This window comes from Gastrolobium bilobum, unplaced genomic scaffold, assembly GCF_033153095.1.
Source record: "Gastrolobium bilobum isolate Gb01-03AN ecotype WA unplaced genomic scaffold, APGP_CSIRO_Gbil_v1 utg61611, whole genome shotgun sequence".
NCBI classification, from domain to species: domain Eukaryota; kingdom Viridiplantae; phylum Streptophyta; class Magnoliopsida; order Fabales; family Fabaceae; genus Gastrolobium; species Gastrolobium bilobum.
This window is the reverse complement of record NW_026896356.1, coordinates 151,505-173,543: the sequence shown is the minus strand read 5'-3', so window position 1 is coordinate 173,543 and position 22,039 is coordinate 151,505. Positions and strand designations below refer to the sequence as shown.

The following is a 22,039-nucleotide window of genomic DNA, read 5'->3' as shown; positions in this document are numbered from 1 at the left end:
TACTAAAGGAAAAAGTGATCAAGATGTAATTCGATATGTTTATGCACTCACATCCATTTAGGTTTACCGTCTTTCATGCTCCGAAGAGAGGTTGGAGCGTATTTGCTTCATTGATCAAATTATAACCAAAGATTAGCGGTTCAAAATTGATCAAATTATAAGCAGGTGGGTTGAGAGCATGTGTTCGAATCTCTCCAGTACCACATTTGGGAGGAGTTTAAAGCCTTAATCCTGAACCCGTCCCGAATTTGGTTAGTTGTGAAGCAATGAACCGATTGGAATATTTTCAAAAAAAAATAAAAATACCAATTAAATGGGAAAGTTAATCAATTGACTTTAAAACCACCATTAATTTAGCATTAGTTCACATGGCTCCCGTTATATTATCAAAAGTTGATGAATGTACGTTATTGTCAATGTATGTTTTATAATAACTAATGAGTTTTATCATATAACTCTTTTTTCTTTTCTTTTGGTAAGCAGTTTTATCATAGAATTCAATTACACGCTATAATTAAATTAAATTTGTATATTAGTTAGTGTAAAAATATGTATACTATTTTTTTAAAATATAATATTATGCTATTTAATAAATTTAATAATATATAAATAGTTAAACCTATTAAATAATATGAAAAATTAATATAAGATTTTTTATGATGATGATATATTAAAATAAAATTATATAAATTTACCTTAAATAAATAATGAAAAAAATGCTCAACAACGATATAAAAAAGAAGTGGATGGCCAGTTTCTTAGAGTTACTTTAGAAGAAATTTATTTTATGAATTACTGTGTGTGATGCTGATGTTAGTATTAACATATATTAATCGAAATGTGTATAAATTAATTTAGACACAATTAAAAAAAAGGTTGATGGATAGGCACAGCCTGCTCATCACCGATTTCTAATTTTTTTTTTCTCACACAGTTTTCTTTGTTGTCATACTACTAGTAAATAGTAATTTCGATTTCTCTGACGTAATTAAATAACTTATTTGATTATTTTTTTTTTTTTTTTTTTTATAACATTTGATTATTTATTTTATTAACAAAGAAAGAAAACATGTATAGGTTGGAATATATATATATATATATATATATATATATATATATATATATGAAAAATATTTATCCTTTTAAGTTACACAACTTATCTCATTTCACTCTTACAAAGAGGTGAGACTCACACACACTTTCCCTATATATATATATATAATTTTTCCTGCAGTAGGAAATAATTTTTATATAGAATTTATAATTTTTCATATAGTAAAAAATAAAATTATCTTTTATATATACATAAAAATATATAGGTGTAACTATGTGTAAGTCCCGACTCAACAATAATTACAAAACTGGTTCAAAGAGTTAAGTTTATGAGGTTACCGAGAGGCTGATTTGCATCGAAGAGATAATTCGGGTTAGTATAGAAAAAAAAAGGTGTGGGGTTTAAATTTTTCTTTTATTTTCTCCTCACATGAACTTCACAAAGGTTATTTATTGTGGAGATTATTTATTGTGAACCGGAACCACTATTTTTTAGGTAGTCCCTTAGTGTAAATAGAAGAATAAAATTGAAAAAGAGAAAAAATAACAGAGATAAAAAAATAAAAAAGAAATTAATAATGTGAGAGAGCACCAAAGATTCAGTGATCCTCGACAGTATAAATTCACTTGTGGCAACTTCCGCGTAACATCTTATAATATCAAATAGTACTATCTTCCATGTACGTACGTTAGGCATGTGGCACAATCTCTGAATTTTTTTTTTTTGAGTTATAAGTAGTCAAGTAAAATAACGTACTACACACGTGGCACCCCACGTATGCAACACCTCAAAATGATAATAAGTTATTTATAATTTTTTTAATTAATTATCAAAAAACAATTTGATTTTTAGACGGCACAATTTCCACCCTGCATCACTGTGGTAATGGATGTCTGCTCTACCCACTGTAGAAGGTTTGAAAACTTAGGAAATTATGAGTCTGTTTTGTCGCATTTTGTAGACTGACTTGCTCTTTGAAAGAGACGCTGAAAGGTGAACGTCCGAGTAAGGTGATAACTGATCAGGCAGCGACTTACAAATGCTTCGGCAGTTCGGCTCCTTCCCTACACGGTATGTCCTTACAAATCTCTGTCGACCCTTTCCCAAGACTGGGCAGTATAATAGGATATGGCTCTTTCAAAATTATTATTTTTATTCCGAATCTCAAACTTGAAATCTTTGATTAAGGATATAAATTTCTTATCCCTTTTTTTTTTGTACAAATTTCTTATCATTTTTAACTTTTGACTTTTACTTTTTAAAAAGTTAAAATTTTTAACTTAAAAAAATAAAATTTTGATTTTGTTTGGTGACTTCTCCTTTTTATTAAACTAGTTATCCAAATGGATTTTGTTATAAAAGTGATATTTTTTTATGATAAAAAAAGTAATTTTTGATTAAAAAAAAGTCGTTCCAAAGGATATATATAGCTTAATATTAAAAATTTTATTATAAAATAATATATTATCAACAAGAAATATCTTTATCAAATAATCACACACTTTTGGTATGATCCTCTTGTATAAATCTAATTAAGGGCATGTCAACTTGTCACAAACTATTTTTGGAACTTCCTTGCTAGGTCATCCCATGTTGAGATTGAACCGATCGACATATTTGTGTAGCCATCCAATGCTCTTACCCTAAGCAAAGTGGGGAAGGTTCTGTACATTAGAAGGTCTCATTCTCTGTGAAGTGTCATAGCAACCTCATATTTTTTGATCTATTCGAAGATATCAATATCACCTTCATAAGTGGGGATGTTGCTGGGCCCTTAAAACCCAAAGGAATAGGAGCTAAGCAGAATGCATTGGCAAGTGGCTTGTTCCGTACGTCCGGAGGAAGCACTTAGAGTTCCTAAATGTGCTTGAGCTTGCTGATATTGGATTTACTGGTATTAGTATTGAGGTCAAGGCCTGGGGTTTGGCCAGGGTGAGCAATAGAGTAGGATGGATTTTGATGCACGTTGTGCCTGGGTAATGAATGAATGTTGTAGTGGATCGTTTGGGGGAATGACACCCTATGAGTATTGGTCATAAATCTGGCCGGGGGACACAATTGGCCAGTTCTGTAAGGCCAATTGGCAGGTTTTGTAAAGCCAATTGACAAAGGTATTGAACTTATGGGTTTGTTTCCCTCGATGAGGTGGGGTATGTCAATGTAACAATCTTCTCATTAAGGAGAGGTATAAACCTAAGCTCAATGGTGAATCACTATAAGTAAGCCTCGGGCGAAGATTGAGAATCATGAGAAGATGTAGGGTATGGTGGCTTTGTGAAATTAGTTTAGGAGAGTGATAATATATAAATTAGTACACAAAATTTTTGTGCCTCTTCAATGACAAAATAATGGTATATATATAGGTGAAGAAGATTTTTTAATGATGAGTGACAAAGAGAACCATGTCCGTTTTGGAGCATAAGGCAACTTCACCCATTGCATGAGAAATGTGTGCTAGGGGGAGTGAAATTTCCTTTAATGAGGTTTTAATTATCTTACTTTAAAGTATAACAATATGACCTTTTATATACATTTAAGGGGATACTATTTTCATTTTACACGAGAGTAATTTTTTCATGTTACAGAAAGAAGTCACGTAGGTCCACCATTAAAAGATAAAAAAGAAAAAAGAAAAAAATGGGTGTGATTTTCGAAATGAGATAACATGAAATAATTAACTCATATAAAATGAGAATAGTATTTCTTTAAATTTTAGTAGTGAAATCAATAAATTAAGCTTGTGAGACCTATTGTGAACAGATGGAGTGATCAAAATGTATTTAGCCACTCACTTTCATTTAGGTGTGCCGTCTATGATGCTCAAAAGAGAGATTGGATGTTGATCAAATTTTAACCAAGATTGGCGGCTCAAAATGGATGGAGCATAACGCCCCAAATTTCTTAAGGGGCGCTGTGCATTGCACCTTTTTTTTATAAATAAAAAAATAAAAAAATCTGTTAAACATGCTAATTTAGACGCGTGTCTTTGAGCGTGTGTTCTGTTCCTTCCACCATAAGTTGGTCAATTATCCAACTAATACATGCCTACATGTCAAATGATTAAATATTTCCCTAAAATTGAGAAATATCTATGGTACTGTACCATTTACTCAGTGTATTTATTCAATAAAAAATGAGAAATAATTATTATGTTTGTATGGAAAACAACAACAACAAAAATTTATTCAAATATCACTTGTTAAATGATAGATGTACTTACTATATACAAAAGATGATCTCCTAAAATTGAACGGTCAGGATAAAGAACTATTACCTTAGAAAGTTTGAAATTTTCTTATGGAAAAAAAAAAAAAAAAGTTTGAAATTTTAGGTATTTTGAAGACTGACTTTAGTCTTTGAAAGAGACTTTAGGAAATTTGAAGAGACCGTTTCGTCGCATTTTAAAGACTGACTTACTCTTAGCAAGAAGACGCTGATAGGTCAACACCTGAATAAGGGGTGATAAGGCAGCGACCAAGGCATGCTTCACTCCTTTACTTTACGTATGCCTTTACCTAATACCATCGACCCTTTCCCAAGTCTGCTTAGGGTGAGGAGGACCGTTGAGTTGACTTATTATAGGGTGGTGTCATTTTCCTTCCAACTGGGGCTTTGCGTCTAAGCCGTCTATTATATTATATAAAAAGAAAAATACGTTTTCTTTTATATATATATATACATATATATATATATATATATATGGGTTAGAATATTTTGACTACTAATTTTTTCTATTACCACTCCACTACCACTCTAATCACCATTGGATTAGAGAAAAAATTGAATGAAGAGAGAGAGAGAAAAAAAATAACTTTTAATCTAATGGTGATTAAAGTGGTAGTGGAGTGGTAGTAAAAAAAATTGGTAGTCAAAATATCCTACCTCTATATATATATATATATATATATATATATATATATATATGATTTTTATTATTTAATTATAGTTAATTTAATCTTTTTTATATATTTATATTCTGATTTTATTATCAACACTTTAATGTAAAGAAGTGATGTATGCTAATAAAACGTATATCAAGCATGATTTTTACGAGAAAAAAGTATTTCTACAGCCACTTTAAATAAGGCTATCTACAGCTGTTATTTATAACTATGTTCTTCGGGAAGAACATAGTTATAACATTAAAATTGTTTTTTTTTTCTCTCTCCACGTCAGCAAACAAGTTCTGAAAAGTAACTGAGGAGAGAGAGAAAAATAACTTTTAATATTATAACTATATTATCCCGGAAGAACATAGTTATAACATTAAAGTTATTTTTTTTTCTCTCTCTCCACGTCAGCAAACAAGTTCTGAAAAGTAACTGAGGAGAGAGAAAAAAAATAACTTTTAATATTATAACTATATTATCCCGAAAGAACATAGTTATAAATAGTAGCTATAGATAACCTTATCTAAAGTGGCTGCAGAAATATTTATCCCTTTTTTAATTATGAGAACAGTCATATCTGTAGTATTACAAGCTAGGCATAATTCTTCCATATATTTTATGGGAAAATTATATGTGATTTTAAAGAACATAAATTTAGGTCATTTTAAGAGAGAGATAAATATAAAAAAATATGGATTCCATTGAAAAAAATAAAGATTAAATAAATAAATAAATAAATGTGTGAGTTTAATATTTTGATATTTATCTATATCTTAATAGCTAGAATCTAATTAAGTTTGTGTCCTTCAAAAGTACACACTTTCCCCATATTTTATATAATCAATCAAGTTGATTCACTCATGTATGTATTCTTGGTACTGAAGATCATAATTACACACTCTTACTATGGTAAGTGTTTAGAACATGACAAAGAGCTTGATAGAAAGTGAATTTAAAAGGGACAACTGAGTTTAGATTTAATGAACAACATTGAGTGTACAAAAGTCAGAGCTATTACATATAAAACAGAGTGTTACAAATTGTTAACGAACTAATAAAATAATTGAACTAATCACTATAATAACCAAAACTAACTAAAAACTGGTAATAGTAAGGAATTCTGCCAAATGTAAAAATTAACTTTTCACCTAAATTCACATTAAATATGAAATTATATACATTCCTAAACACGAATAGTGTGGTTCAAGTCTCTAATTGTGAAAATTTGAAGAATAAACTTTATATACAAATCTCCATATATAAAATTCATTATTGAATTATTATTCTTACTAACATTTTTTTTTTATACAGGTAATACCAAACAGGTCCTCGATGGACTTAAATCATAGACCGTTAACCTCTTCAGGCTCGACCTCATTATCTTCCAAAGACATTCCCATGGTTTCCCTAGTGAAAAAGTAGGTGACAAACATTCCAACTATGCACACACCTCCAAGTATGATAAGTGAGGTTCGCATTCCAATTGCCTTGGGATATCCGTCCTCCTCGTCTTTATGTGAAGCCCATAGAAATCCAACGGTTCCAATGATTGCACCAACCTTGCCAAAAGCCCCAGAAATGCCATGACATGTTGATCTAAACCTGGCTGGGAATAGTTCAGCTGGGACTATGAAAGTGGTGGTGTTGGGTCCAAAATTGGCAAAGAAGAAAGCAAGGCTATAGAGTACCACAAAACCTTTATTATGTTTGTGTTTATCGGTGGTCCAATATGAGTAATAGGGAATCCCAATGGCCCAAAGAATCAATGCCATGAAGAAAAAGCCCATCATTTGGATTTTGACTCTTCCTACACGGTCAATGAAGTACATAGAGAAGAAGTAGCCAGGAATGGTGGAACATACAGCAATAATGGCTTGGATCCTTGCCATACGGAAAATCTCATGATACAAATCCGCACTATTTATCTGTCCCTTTACCGTACTATCTTCGTTGCTTCCAAGGAAGCGGTCGTATATTTGACTCTGGAATAAAACGTTGCTATAGAACACAATATCCAATAGAAACCAATTACAGGAACAAGCAAAAAGATCACGACCATGTCGACGTAAGAATTCCCTGGAAAAAAGAGAGTACGCATGCGTTTTTGATACAAACGCATTTTCTTCAGGATTTTCTTCAGCAATCTGGCTTATTGATACATCAAGAACTTTCTCCATGTCTTTTGCTGCTTGCAACACATTTTGTTCAACTAACGCTGTATACCTGATGCACATGACATCATTTCATTGTTATTTCTTTGACCCAAGTCAAATGTCCTTAATTAATAGCCATGTATTGATTTATCTATACGTTTGACTTTTTTTTTTTTTTTTGTATTTCTTAGTATGAAACAAGAATCACGCCTTGAACCACTCTAAATTAAATTAATCAACATTAACCTCCGTCTTTTTTTTTTTGGTGACTCAACCTTGTATTTTCTATTATACGGTGATTGGAATCTTTTTTAATTTAATCGACTTAATAAACGCGAAAATTTAAAGTCATGGACTCAAAGAACAAAAATAAAATAAAATATTTTTTGTTTGACTAAAAGATTTAATTAAGTGGTTATACTTGCTCCTTGATGGCCTACGACAAGCACTTTTAAGTATATCAAATAAAAATTCAACTAAGGTAAACCGTAAGCACAGGTTCGTGTTTGACATTCTTTACCAATACATATAATTAAGTGCATAAAATTTTTCCACAGTCAAAAGTAAAATAATAAGAACAATAAAATAAGAGACATCAATATCAAAAAGTCAAGAGAGGCAGCTAGCTACGTACCTGGCAGTTTCGGGCATCATCATACGCCAATAATACGTCAGGCCTGCCGGAACTGAACCTATCATCAGTATCAACCTCCATGCAAAGTCAATGCCATTTTCGCCGTGGAATATGGAGCACACCACCATGGTAACGGTGGCGCTGGCCAATATCCCGAATCCTTGCATGGAAAACACCGCCGCTATGAAAGACCCTCGCGTCCTTTTGTTTGCAAACTCAGACATGATGGTAGATGAGAGAGGGTAGTCTCCACCAATCCCCAACCCTAGAAAGAACCTAGAGAAAACAAAATCAAAATCCAAACCTTAATCACTACCAATTTCCTAAAAAAAAAAAATCAATACCCGTTAATTTTTTATTAACAAAGATAGAGTCACTATAAATGATGAAATTTTATATAATTGCATCACAAATTTTTATTTACTACAAAATTTGATTATTTATGTCAAAAATTATCATTTGTGACAAATTTTTTTCTCACAAATAAACTTTTTTCTTTGAGGTAATCCACAATCTTATCATAACATATTTGGGAAGAGATTATTTTATAAAACATTTGCATACCCACTGCATCGACTCGAACTCAAGACAAGGTACACAAAGTTTTACCTTATAAAAATATTTTGGTGTTGAAAACAAATTGAATTACCTGAAGAAGCCAAGAGAGAGGAGAACGCAGGTTCTTCTAATGCAAATAGAGAAGCCAGAAGCTAAGGTGCTCATCACCATCAACAACAAGGCGAATCCGTACACGTGGCGCCGCCCCTTGAGATCGCCGAGCCTACCGAAGACCAGTTGACCGATGGCCGTTCCTAATAGTGCGACGGCCACCAAGGCGGAGACGACGACGGGTGGGGTCTGGTTTTGGTTGCCGCCGTCGCGGTCGCTGTAGTATGTCCTTCCTATCATCTTCATGATGAGAGTGATTGAGAAGAGATCATATGCATCGGTGAATAGCCCCATCCCTGCAATGATTATGGCCTTGAAGTGATAGTACTGTGTCTTCGCCGTGTCAAGGGCTGATAGCACCTTCAATCTCGCCATTCTCTGACTTCAAAATTTTTTTTTTTTTTTTTCAAGTCTGAACTACCTCGGATATGGTTATGGCCTATGGGGCTTTTGTCCCATGGCATGTAGTCTACTACTAAGTAGCATAGAAATTTCTGATTTGTTTTGTTTTTATTGTCTTGTGGGGTTAATTATTTGTTTTTATCAGGAAATTGTGTGAGAAAGTCACTGGTTTGTGACAACTGGCAAAGTATTAGGAACTAGGAAGGTTGTTAGGGAGGTGTGGGATTAGTCAATAGTCAACTCATGAATGTATCATTCCACTAAAGATGCGAATCACTTTCATCCTTGAATATTTAAAATTCATGTTATACGAGTGCCTAATATTGGGTAGTGGCCAGGGGAATCGATAGTTAGTATGAGATTATTGGTTCAAAACTTGGTGTCATGGGTATTGTATAAGAAAAATTTATGTTATTTCCGAAAAACAATAAAAAATTATGTTATACTTGTCATATATATGTAATTGCCGGCGTCATCTGCAAAGGTTGCTACGTGTGCCCTTTTGTCCGTACAGGTTACTAATTTCAACTGTTTTGGCATTGGCATTGTAACGTACAGCCCTAAATCCTGTAGCATGATATTGTCCGTTTTGTCCTCGGACTCACGGTTTTATTTCTTCTTTGGACACCTCACAAAAGGCCTCACACTAGAAGAGGTATCTACACCCTTATAAGGCATTCTTCGTTCCCCCTCTCCAACCGATATGGGACATTACATCCTCCCCCACTGGGAGCGTCCCCGCTGTACACACCGGTCCAGGGTCAGGCTCTGATACCAAATGTAACAGCCCCAAACCCTGTAGCATTATTGTCCGCTTTGCCCTCGGACTCACGGTTTTATTTCTTCTTTGGACACCTCACAAAAGGCCTCACACTAGAAGAGGTATCTACACCCTTATAAGGCATTCTTCGTTCCCCCTCTCCAACCGATATGGGACATTACATCCTCCCCCACTGGGAGCGTCCCCGCTGTACACACCGGTCCAGGATCAGGCTCTGATACCAAATGTAACAGCCCCAAACCCTGTAGCATTATTGTACGCTTTGCCCTCGGGCTCACGGTTTTGTTTCTTGGGACACTCCACTAAAGGCCTCACACTAGAAGAGGTATCCACACCCTTATAAGGCATGCTTCGTTCTCCTCTCCAACCGATGTGGGACATTACAGGCATCCAGGTTTGCACTCTGTCACATTTTTTAGTGGCAAAATTTAAGGCGTGCACTTTGCATTTTTGTAGCTAACTCAGCTACGAGTTTCTACTAAAAAAATAAAATAAATAAATAAATAACTCAGATATTTTTTATTTTGGTAGATCGTTAAACTGAGATTTTTTTTTTTTTTTTTGGGTATCCCGTTAAACTGAGATTTAATTGTGCTTAAAAAACTCTTAACTTAGCAGTTTTATGCGTACAACCAAATCATTGATCAAATTGAAGTTGACTTCTCTTAAAAGAGCATGTGATGGTGTTCTACAGTTAATTCTTTTTTTGTATATTGTAAATAGTTAATTAATATATGAGTTGTAAGATAGTGAACTATTTAATGTTCATTTTAATATTACAATTGAATACTACACTTTCAAGCCACTGGGATTAGTTTAGTGACGAGGGGTTTAAGTAATTTGTTATGTTCAAATCATGGATATCCAAGATTACTTTATAATAAGATATTTGAATTTTTTTTTTTTTTTGGAGGAAAGCTGAATCAGCCTGTTTATTTTGACATTCTCATGCTACACCATTAGTTGAGAAGTGGCAGTAACTTTCGAATTTATATAAGGATTTCTTTCCACTCCTGGAATGCTTTACATCTATATTTCCTCTTTCAACGAAAATGCGCACCCTAAGCTCGCGGGTACGAAATGCAAGAATATATATTTCAGATCCAACAATTTGCTAAGGCTATTTCTAACTGAAGATTCTAGTATTGTTGCTCCACGTACATTATCACTAATGTAATGTACTTTCATCTTTACTGTTATATCTTAACATTGAAGACGAGGTTGGTTTAATGGAAAATAAAAACCCAACGGCCCCAGCTTTATTTTTTTTAGACCTTTCATAGGCTAAGTTCTGTATTTTTTCTTTAATACTTCCTTACCATTAGTTAATTAGAATTGTTATCAAAAAAAAAAAAAAAAAATTAGAATTGTTGACTATTGATAACAACAAACTGTTTGTCAAACAATAGTAGTATCAATGCGAAAGCTACATAGAAGAAAATGTTTGAAATCTCCCTCGTTCAATTTCTCTCTCTATTTCTTCGATTCTCCCTATCTTTTCCCCAAAACTTCTTGATTCTCTCTTTTTTCTTTTTAAATATTCCGATCGATTATTTGGGACAAGTCTATTAATAAGGCTTTAAATTCTTTCTAAAGGTGGTAATGAGAAGGATCAAACACATCACTACTAGAAAAGTTCTAATTATCGACGGAGTTTATTAACAAAAAATATTCCATTGCAAAGAGAGACATAATTTTTGACGGAAATCCAATTCCATAAAAAATAGAGATAGAAAATATTTCTGTCGAAAATAGAGACAAAATTTATCAACGAAAAACATTCCATTGAAAATTGTGATGGAAATTTTCAACGGAAAAATAATTTCGTAGATATGTTTGACAGAAAATCAATTTCGTAGAAATTTGCAATGAATTTTTCTCCCTTAGAATTTGCAACAGAATTTTAAATTCCATTGCAATTATCGACAAAAAAATTTTCGAATAAAAACACAATCTTCGTGAACCTTCATTAGCTTGAATAGTTTAATATTTTTGACAGAATTTTTTCGTCGAAATTTGCAAAGAAATTTTTTACGATGAAATTTGCAACATAATTTTTCCATCGAGATTTTTACCGGAATTTTTTTCCATCGAAATTTGCAATGTCATTTAATTCTATTGTAAATTTCCGCAGAAAAAAATTTGTTGAAAATTTTGAATAAAAACACAATCAATGTGAAACCTCATTCGACAATGGAAACATTTGAATAAATTAAAATTTGTAATTGTGAATAAAAAATAAAATCCTCACGAAGCCTCATTAGTCAATTGGAACGCTTGAATAATTTAAAATTAGTAACGAAATTTAATTTCGTTGCAAATTTCAAAGGAATTAAATTCCGTTGCAATTTCAACGAAAAAAAATTTCGTTGAAAATTTCGAATAAAAACACAATCCGCGTTAAACCTCATTAACCAATAGAAACACTTGAATAATTTAAAATTTGCCACGAAATCTTTTCCGTAAAAAATTGTGAATAAAAAACACAATCCTCGTGAAACCTTATTAGCCAACGAGAACACTTGAATAATTTAAAATTTGCAACATAATTAAATTCTGTTACAAATTTCAACGAAAAAAATTCTGTTGAAAATTTCAAATAAAAACACAATCCGCGTGAAACTCATTAGCCAATGGGAACACTTGAATAATTTAAATTTTGCAATGGATTTTTTCAGTTGAAAATTTTGATTTAAAACTTTTATATATCTATCCATTTCATTAATCCCAATATTTTTCACAGTTCCAAAGAGCTAATGTGGAAGCAAAACGCAACAGAGAAGCAAATGCAAAGGGGAAGAAATCCATGGTGGTAAAGAAGCCACCACTGGTGGAGAAGAAGTTGAAGGTTACCAAGAAGCTACCGAAGGAGGGTTGTGCTTCGTCAGCAAAAAGAAGAAAATGAGAAACAAGTAGATGAAAGAGCGATCTTTGATAAGAAAATTTGTGTAGTTTTTTTTTAAGTTTTCTTTTTTGTTATGGTGATAAAGTCATAGTTTTGTTTTTGTACGGAGAAAAAGAGAAACAAGAAGATAAGGCCATAATTTTTTTTTCAAGTTGCAGTTGTAGAAATAAGATTTGGTCGATCCTTTTGTCTGTATGATAATGATTTGGATTGATTATGTTGCACTTTTGTTGTTTTAGTTCTTCTGTTCTTTTTGATTTTATCCGTCTGTCTGGTGAAAAAGATGAACAGAGTAGAAATTTCTCTACTGAAACAGTACGAAATGTGGCTTTTTTTTGTTAGAATTTCCAATGGAAAAATTTTCGTTGGTATTTTCTGCGAAAAATATTTTCGATGGAATTCTAGTTAAATTCCGTTGCAAATTGTGATGGAACTTTTTTGACGGAAATTATTAAATTAATATTATATTATGGCTTTATTTGTCGAAAGAAAAAGTAAGGCTTTGACGGAAAAAATTCCGTTAAAATTTTCAACGAAAATTTTTTCCATTGCAAATTTTGACAAAAAAAATTCCATCGGCTTTCGACGAAAGAATTCCATTGAAAAATGCTTTTTCGATGAAATATTCATGAATTTTCATCATTTGCTATGGAAAAATTCTGTCAAAATATGAAATTTTCCAGTAATGCATGTTCTCATCTCCCTCACCTGCTCCGCTCCCATGTCTTGATTCTCTCTTTCATTTGTCTATTACTCCTTACAATTTTTCTCATCTCCCATATGTTTCTCTCATGTTTTCCCCATTCTTTTCCCGTATTGGTAAAAATGATATAGCTACAAATTATCAAAAATAAAAAAAAACTTTTCCAGTATCCAATTTTGACTCGTTTAAAAAATTATACACAAAAAAACTCAATTAACTTTCCCAGTATCCTTACTTAAAAAAAAAACTTTCCTAGTATCCAATTTTGACTCGTTTAGAAAATTAGTTGAATAAGTTTAAATAATTCGATTTTTTTATAATTTTTTACTTAATTTTGTAACCTATACATTTTTATGGCCTATTGAAGTTATTAAACCTTTTTATCCCAAATCTCTCTTGATATTCAACTTTATTCTTCATATATACTTCGTCACATATTTTTAAAATAAAACAAAAATATAATTATTTTTCATTTAGTTTGATAATATATATATATATATATATATATATATATATATATATATACTTTGACACAAACTCATACATACTATTTTGACATGGAAACTATATGCTTCAAACTTCTTTACATTAGTGATTATCTATTTGTGTTTAAACATGCTTGTTGTGTGTGTGTTTTTTTTATTCTATTAAACATTAACAATTTTATAATTATCATGAGTTGCTATCAATTGTAATTTTTAAGTCAATATCCATATGGGGTGCATTATATAGGTTCGCTTGATTAAGTAAATTTTTTTTTGGACATGGATATCTATCAAATTGAGTTTTGATTTCATTATAAAATAGCTCAGAATGATTTTTCATTAAAAATAACCTAGTACATCTGGAATAATCACCAATAAATGAAGCAAAATACTTAAACCTAAAGTAGATAGGATGAGGACTAGGTCCCCAAATATCAGATTGGACCAAAGAAAAAGAAGACAAAGCTTGTCGACTAAGATGACTCAAGAACATACTATGAGTATGTTTCCCAAACTGACATAACTCACAATGTAAACTAGAAAGAGACGTAAAATGAGGAACCATTTTCTAAAGCTTGGCAAGACTGGGATGACCCAAACGAGCATGGGTGGTGAGGGGAGAATCCACAATAGAGCAAGCTGAAGAAGAAAGAAAAAGTTGGTAGAGGTCATGAGACTCACATCCTCTGATAATCTCTTTCTCCAAACTCCGATCTTGCAAAATGACAGAAGATTTAGTAAAGAAAACCATACAATCAATGGATTTGGTCAAATGACTAATGGAAAGTAAGTTAAAATCGGAATTAGGAACATAGAGAACATGATCCAGAGATAAAGTGTGGAAGAGAAAAACCGTGTCGATCCCACGGGGTTGGACCAAAGACCCATTGGCCATAGTAATAATACGGAATAAACTAGTAGTACAAAGAGAGGTGAATAAAGACTTATTACCCAAAATGTGATTAGAAGCCCCAGAATCAAGAGTCCAAGGGCTTAGAGATTGTATCTGAGAGATCCCATCAAAAGAATTAACAGTTAGAGTAATGAAAGCAGGAGTACCAGATGCTTACTTCTTAGACCACCAAATTATAAACTCATTAAGAAAAGCTTCAGGAGGTTGTGCTGCAGAAGGTAACCCTGGATTAGGTGCAATAGAAGGAGCCTGAGTAACATGAGCAGTCCGAAGAAGCTGAGGTGGCTTGCCATGGAGCTTTCAACAGTGATCAACAATATGATTGGTCTGATAACAATGAGTGCAGAGTAGCCGACCTGTAGAGGGTTTACGTCCACGACTAGAGCCATGAGCAGCATGGGCAGAAGAGTTAGAGGTGTCAACCGGAGAGACATTAACAATAACAGGTGATGATGATGTAGAGGGCTTAGGTTGAATCTTAAGCAAAGTAGACATCACAAAATCCAGTGTAGAAATAGTAGCAGATCCCAAAAATTGATCATGATTGGCAAATAAATGAGGAGGTAAACAATAGAGAATCAACAACATAAAAAGAGTATTACGCTCTTCCCGCTCCTTAGCAATATCACCAGTAATGGGCATAATTTCAGTGAGATTATAAAGTAAACTCTGAGCTTTCCCCAAGTACTCAGATGTAGGACCATGAAAATCGCGAAGAGCAAAGGTAGACATCAACTTCTTACACACGCATAGAGTTGTTGCGTGTCTTTGGTGTACAAGGCCTTCGCTTGACGCAAAATAGCCTTACAAGTGTTTGTAGGCCAAAAAATCTGCTTAATGGAATGATGAAGAGTGGACTTGATGAGACTGCACAGTTGAGCATCAATCATCTTCCATCACGTGCGTTCACCAGCCACAATAAAACCAGCTTGAGTATTTAGGTTAGCTGTATAATTATGCCCATCCAACCAAAGTTGCAGATCTAAAGTCCACGAATCATAGTTTGAGCCATCCAAGTTATCCACATTAAGTGGAGCAAGGATATAATTGGTAACAATAGGAGGATCTGACTTGGGGCTAGTCGGAGATCCAGAAACAGAAAAGATAGGAGAGTTTATAATCACCAAATAAAAGAAACTACGAAAAAAAAATCAGAAACGTCAGATCATAAAACAAACCGGAAATGGGGGATCTTGACGTCACTGATAACGAGGTCAAAACTCCAAAACAAGACCAGATCCAAAACTGTCTCAGAGAGAGGAGAAAAATCGAACCGATAGCAGCCGGAGAAGAGGCTCTACATGCGGACAACCAAACTGAGTAGCAAAATTTCCACGAGCGCATGGCTAACCAGGCAACAACTAGACTTAGACCAAACGAATGCACGGCTGAGACGAGCACAACGGTAGGTGGGTCGCCAAAAATTTCCAACGGACAATGGTAGTCAACGGCGGAGGAACGTCGGTCAACCGGTGTCTGACAATGATGTGCGATGAGAAAGGCCCATTAACAATGCTGATGCGACCCAAAGAAAAAGAGACTTTCAGAAACTGACAAATAGACAATATTCATTTTTTTTTTTGAAAAGGAGATGAATAATAAGTTCACCGGAGAGAATAAGAGGATTGAGATTCCTCTCGTTAGGCTCTAGATACCATGTAGAGAAACAAGAGACAAAAAGAACATTAATTAATTCGTGTGTAATAGCACAATGGAGAATATAATATATACAGAGGGTTATAGGAAACAAACAACCTAAAATGCATGATGTGGGCTAAGCCCATACTATTTCTATTCTATATATACAACAAGATAAACTGAGATCGAGAAAGCTAACCTGAACGATGTGAAGTTCCACGAAGTTTGTGTGTTGTGAAAGTGGAGGTTCTGCAATTTTCTGAGAGAGAAAGTTTGTGTGTTGTGATGGTTCTGGAAGAGTGAAAAAGAAACAAAAAACGAACACAATGATTGGTGAAGAATGAGAGAAGAAGAAAAAAGGGATTACTATGAGGAAGAAAGGGGAAGAAAAAATGGGAAGGGATTACTCTAATATATCGATCATTTATTAGATCTAATCTCACCCTCTAGGCCTAATTAAATAATGAGCTATATTTATCTCATTCAACATGAGATAATCCATTTTCCTATACACACATAACAAAGATGGGTCCCACCTTTATTTTTTTTCTCTCCAATCATTTTGTGAGTCCCTCTTATAATTTTGTTTCACTAACATAAGATAACTCATCTCCAACAACATAACAAAAAGATTTCCCTTAAATAATACATCATCTTGATGTATTAAGGGATTATGCTATATAAGTTTATACTATACTATGGTCATACCAAACAATTATAAATGTTATAATGTATAATATAAGCTTATACTATTAGGCCTTATACATCACACTAAACATGCTCTAAGTATGGGGGTCAAAGCATAATTTTTAACTTTTTTAGGGTCAAAATGCTATTTCTTAATTATAGTTTTATTTCTAGATAAGAAAAACATAACAAAATTATCATACAATTCCTAATGATATTTCCCATATAATAGCATACTTACCTACCCATATAAATTAAATCCTTAACAAAATTCGGGGTGCTCCATTTAAACTCCTCATGTTCACAAGGCTCAATCTCATTCTCTTCCAAAGATCTTCCCATGGTTTCCATGGTGAAAAAGTAGGTAACCAACATTCCAACTATGCACACCACTCCAAGTATGACCAAGGAGACTTCCATTCCAATTGCCTTGGGATATCCGTCCTCCTCGTCTTTATGTGAAGCCCATAGAAATCCAACGGTTCCAATGATTGCACCAACCTTGCCAAAAGCCCCAGAAATGCCATGACATGTTGATCTAAACCTGGCTGGGAATAGTTCAGCTGGGACTATGAAAGTGGTGGTGTTGGGTCCAAAATTGGCAAAGAAGAAAGCAAGGCTATAGAGTACAATAAAACCTTTATTATTTTTGTTTTTCTCGGTGGTCCAGTATGAGTAATAAGGAATCCCTATGGCCCAAAAAATCAATGCCATGAAGAAAAAGCCCATCATTTGGATTTTGACTCTTCCAACACGGTCAATGAAGTACACTGAGAAGAAGTAGCCAGGAATGGTGGAACATACAGCAATAATGGCTTGGATCTTGGCAACATGGAAAACCTCATGATACACATTCACTTGGTGATTGTCGTCGAGCTCGAGGAAGTGCTTGTATATTTGACTCTGGAACAGAACATTGCTGTAGAACACAATGTCCAACAGAAACCAATTAGAGGAACAAGCAAAAAGATCACGACCATGACGACGGAAAAATTCCCTGGAAAGGAGCGGGTACGGATGCGCTGGTGGCAATGTATTTTCTCCAGAAATCTGGCTCATTGAGAACTCTAGGACTCTCTCCATGTCCTTTACTGCTTGCGTAACGTCTTGTTCCACTAGCGCTGTATACCTGAGGCACATATATATATATATATATATATATATATATATATATATATATATATATATATATATATATATGACAACATTCATTGTTATTTGTTTGGAACATTGCATCATTGAATTTGATCATAACACAAGAATTTGGATTTTTTTTCCTGCCTGTCTTGATTAGCACCTATTAAGTTCCAACATAACGTCTTGTACTACTTTTTACTTGTTTGATTATCTATTTATTTTTTTCAACTGGTTCATCGATTATCTCGGTTTGAAAACCGCTAGACTCACCCCAATTTAGGAATTGTTTTAAGACTATTTTTCTTTTTAATATCAAATACGAAAACCACCAATGAACAAGCAGTGGCGAATTCAGAATTTGTTACGATGAGGCAAAAATAAAATATTAAAATTACAAGTGTTATTAAAATTAATCGGAAGGACTAACTATCATAAATATTTTTGAGGGTGAAAAAAATAGCATTCATTATTTATTAATATTATAAAAATATCATTTTAGTTATATAATAAAAAAAATCAAAATTTAGGAGGGACGATTAGCCGTGCAAACAAGCCCCTTCTATCATTGTAAATTAAACTATTCAATTGTGCCTCATTTTTTTTTTTTGGGTAACTCAACCTTGCATTTTCTACTATGTGCTTGCCATTTCTTTTATGGGTGTACGTACACTGCTTGAAATCTTTTTTGGTTTGATCAACACGGAAATTCAACGACATGGACACAATGAACGAGAAAAGGAATAGTTTTTCCTTTGACTAAAACAGTTAACTAAGTGGTTAAACTTGCTCCTTGATGGCTGGCCTACGACAAGCACTAATGAGCTTATGATACATTCGGACATGTGTCCGACACGCGGTCAACATTTGGGGACATGCGGTCAACTCTTCGACACGTTTCGACACGCGGTCAACATTTGGGGACACGCTCAGACATTTTTTATTTTTTTTTTTAAATCTTAATTTTATTTTATTAATTAAATATAAAAGAAATAATTTATAAATTAATTTTTTTCTGTTATGAAATTTGACATTAAAAATTAACAAAATACGAGAAATTACTTATATTTATATTTATGTTATGAAATTTAAATATTTGATTGGTTATATGACTTATAATGGACTCTTATATGTATTAAATATAAATTATATTATATATATTACAAATTTTATTTAATATCAAAACGTGTCCCAACGTGTCGAAATATGACATTTTTTAAAATTAACGTGTTGGCGTGTCGTGTCATGTCGTGTCCCGTGTCCGTGCATCATAGCTAATGAGTATATAAATAAGAACTCAACCAGGGTAAACATATATCAGCGCGTCTTGTCAGACAAACTTCTCATTCTTTACCAATACATATAATTAATAAGTAACGTTAATTATATTCCACAAATTTTTTTTTTTATAAACTTACAAATTATATTGTGTCTTACTGGTAGGATTTCATTCAAAAATATCTTTCCAACAAGACGTAGTGTAATTTTTAAATAAATTTTTTATAAATATAAGCTTCTTCGTAATTAATTACATCAAACTTTTCATTTCAATTCAGTTTGTATGGTTAGAGACACCAATGCAACATCAAATTCAATTGAATGGATACAAGAACAATAAAATGTAGTAATAATAATAATAGAAAAATGATATTGTAACAATCAATTAGTGAAATATAGTGAATCATAATCATACAAAGATAAAATAAATATACATCTTTGTATGATTATGATTTCTCATATTTTACTACCAGTCAATTTTACTCTTAGAGATATACACCTTTGTATGGTTATGATTTTTTATATTTAATACTTTCACGTTAAATACGAAGAATCATAACCATACAAAGATGAAAATAAATATAACCGTTGGATCAACATAATCGATCTAACGGTGAAATTGATTGATAGTAATATTGATAGTAATATTGATAGTAACACTAATTGATTATTACAATATCCTACCTTATAATAATAATAATAATAATAATAATAAATAAATAAATAAAGACGTCAACGTGAAGAGAGGCAGCTACCTGGCAGTTTCGGGCATCTTCATACGCCAGTAGTACGTCAAGCCTGCCGGAACTGAACCTATCATCAGTATCAACCTCCATGCAAAGTCAGCGTCCTCTTCGCGGCGGAATATGGAGCACACCACCATGGTAACGGTGGCGCTGGCCAATATCCCGAATCCTTGCATGGAAAACACCGCCGCTATGAAAGACCCTCGCGTCCTTTTGTTTGCAAACTCAGACATTATGGTAGATGAGAGAGGGTAGTCTCCTCCAATTCCCAACCCCAGAAAGAACCTCGTGAGAACAAAATTAACAACGTTAGATTCTAGCCTTAATATTTCCTCGAGCTTATATTTGGACTAACATGTAAAATAATAGATGAGAAGTAAGTAATCGAGGCACACAAAATAGAACAATATAAGAGGAGCGATTGAGGCACGTGAGAATTGATTCTTGACTCAAATAATAATTTTTTGTTACTAGTTGTTTTGATGATTAATATGCATAATAAAAAAAATTTAGTAATACCTATAAATGAAATAAAGTAGTACTATTTTTCACACACACAATAAAACCGAAATAATTAGATGCATTCAAAACTCTAACTCTAAATCATTTCTTAAGTTGAAATAATTAATCTTGTGTCCGTTAATGCATGTGATTTGATCGATGATATTTGTCACTTATTTTAAAATAAATGAAACGGATCTTTGTGTTTGTGTTAAGCATGAAAAAACATTATGCATGATGTTCAAAGCTAAACCTGAATAAGCCAAGAGAAAGGAGAACGCATGGTCTTCTTATGCAAACGGAGAAGCCAGAAGCTAAGGAGCTCATGATCATCAACAACAAGGCCAATCCGTAAACGTAGCGCCTCCCTTTGAGATCCCCGAGCCTTCCGAATACGAGTTGACCGATTACCATCCCTAACAGTGCGACGGCTATCAAGGCGGCGACCACGACGGGTGGGGTCTTGTATTGGTTGTCGCCGTGGCGGTCGCCGTAATATGTCCTTCCTATCATCCTCACGATGAGAGTGATGGAGAAGAGATCGTATGCATCGGTGAATAGCCCCATCCCTGCTATTATTATGGCCTTGAAGTGATAGTACTGTGTCCTCGCCGTGTCTAGAGCTGACAACAACTTCAATTTCGCCATTCTCTAATTAACTTAATTAATACGACCAACCACCACCGCAGATATAGTTATGACCAATGAAGCTAGCTTTTCTCCACTTAAGGAATGAATTAATGAGATATGAGGTATGTATGTAATTGTAATGATTAAGAATATATATGGATAATATTCCAAGGGCCAAATGGTCTGTTCCCTACTCAGCAGCATAGGAATTTCAGGTTTGTTATGTTGTCTTGTATTGTGGGATTTATTAGGAAATTGTGTGAGAAAGTTTCTTGTTTGTCACAACCGGGAAGTGCACTGGGAAGCATGGTAGGATTAGTCAATAGTCACATATAGTCCTAGAGCGAGCCAGTTGGCTTTATAAGTTAATTTTATGATATCAAAGAACCCAAATTAATTGCCGATCAATCCATCCTTAAATATTTTACATTTGTAATTGCCAGATAGCGTCAACGGGGTAGTGGCAAAATTTATGCCCTTTAGTTCTTTACGTGTCACTAATTTAAAGGTTTGCCTTTGGCATCCTCAAGGGGGTGCAGGTTCGTAGTCTGTCACATTTTTTAGTGGCAAAATTAAAAAGGTTACCCTTGCAAAATTTAAAGGATTAGATAATGCTAACGATGCTGTCACGTACGGTGCCCCTAGTCTGATGTGGATTCACCTCATCATGATCCTATATATGGGAGTAGATATATTTTTCGTGATGTCCATTCATGTCATAACATGAGGGTTGAGGGGAAGGGGAGTGAGGCATGATGTGACTTCCTTAATGTACCCTCATCTCATTAGTCTTATAGATCGAATTTTCAGCACCTGGAGGTTGCAGATAGGGTATC

At 33.5% G+C, this 22,039-nt stretch overlaps 2 protein-coding genes across 3 annotated transcripts; both read right to left on the bottom strand.

The window, feature by feature from the left end:
* Nucleotides 1–6,097: 6,097 nt before the first annotated feature.
* On the bottom strand, nt 6,098–10,224 carry LOC133299295 (probable inorganic phosphate transporter 1-9). 2 transcript variants are annotated; one of them, XM_061498740.1, is made up of 4 exons: nt 10,214–10,224; nt 8,381–8,782; nt 7,732–8,007; nt 6,098–7,167 (listed from the first exon to the last, which is right to left on the bottom strand). In XM_061498740.1, the coding sequence occupies exons 1-4, from the start codon at nt 10,222–10,224 to the stop codon at nt 6,288–6,290; spliced, it is 1,569 nt and encodes a 522-aa protein (XP_061354724.1). In that variant the 3' UTR covers nt 6,098–6,287. The 2 variants fall into 2 exon arrangements, with proteins under 2 accessions (XP_061354724.1, XP_061354723.1); XM_061498739.1 differs by lacking the exon at nt 10,214–10,224 and having other exon boundaries at nt 8,381–8,826.
* A 5,261-nt stretch (nt 10,225–15,485) lies between these two features.
* Nucleotides 15,486–21,221, bottom strand: LOC133299294 (probable inorganic phosphate transporter 1-9). Its single transcript, XM_061498737.1, has 6 exons — nt 20,827–21,221; nt 20,082–20,357; nt 17,160–18,043; nt 16,427–16,518; nt 15,941–16,065; nt 15,486–15,726 (listed from the first exon to the last, which is right to left on the bottom strand). The coding sequence occupies exons 1-6, from the start codon at nt 21,219–21,221 to the stop codon at nt 15,486–15,488; spliced, it is 2,013 nt and encodes a 670-aa protein (XP_061354721.1).
* Between the last annotated feature and the right edge of the window lie 818 nt (nt 21,222–22,039).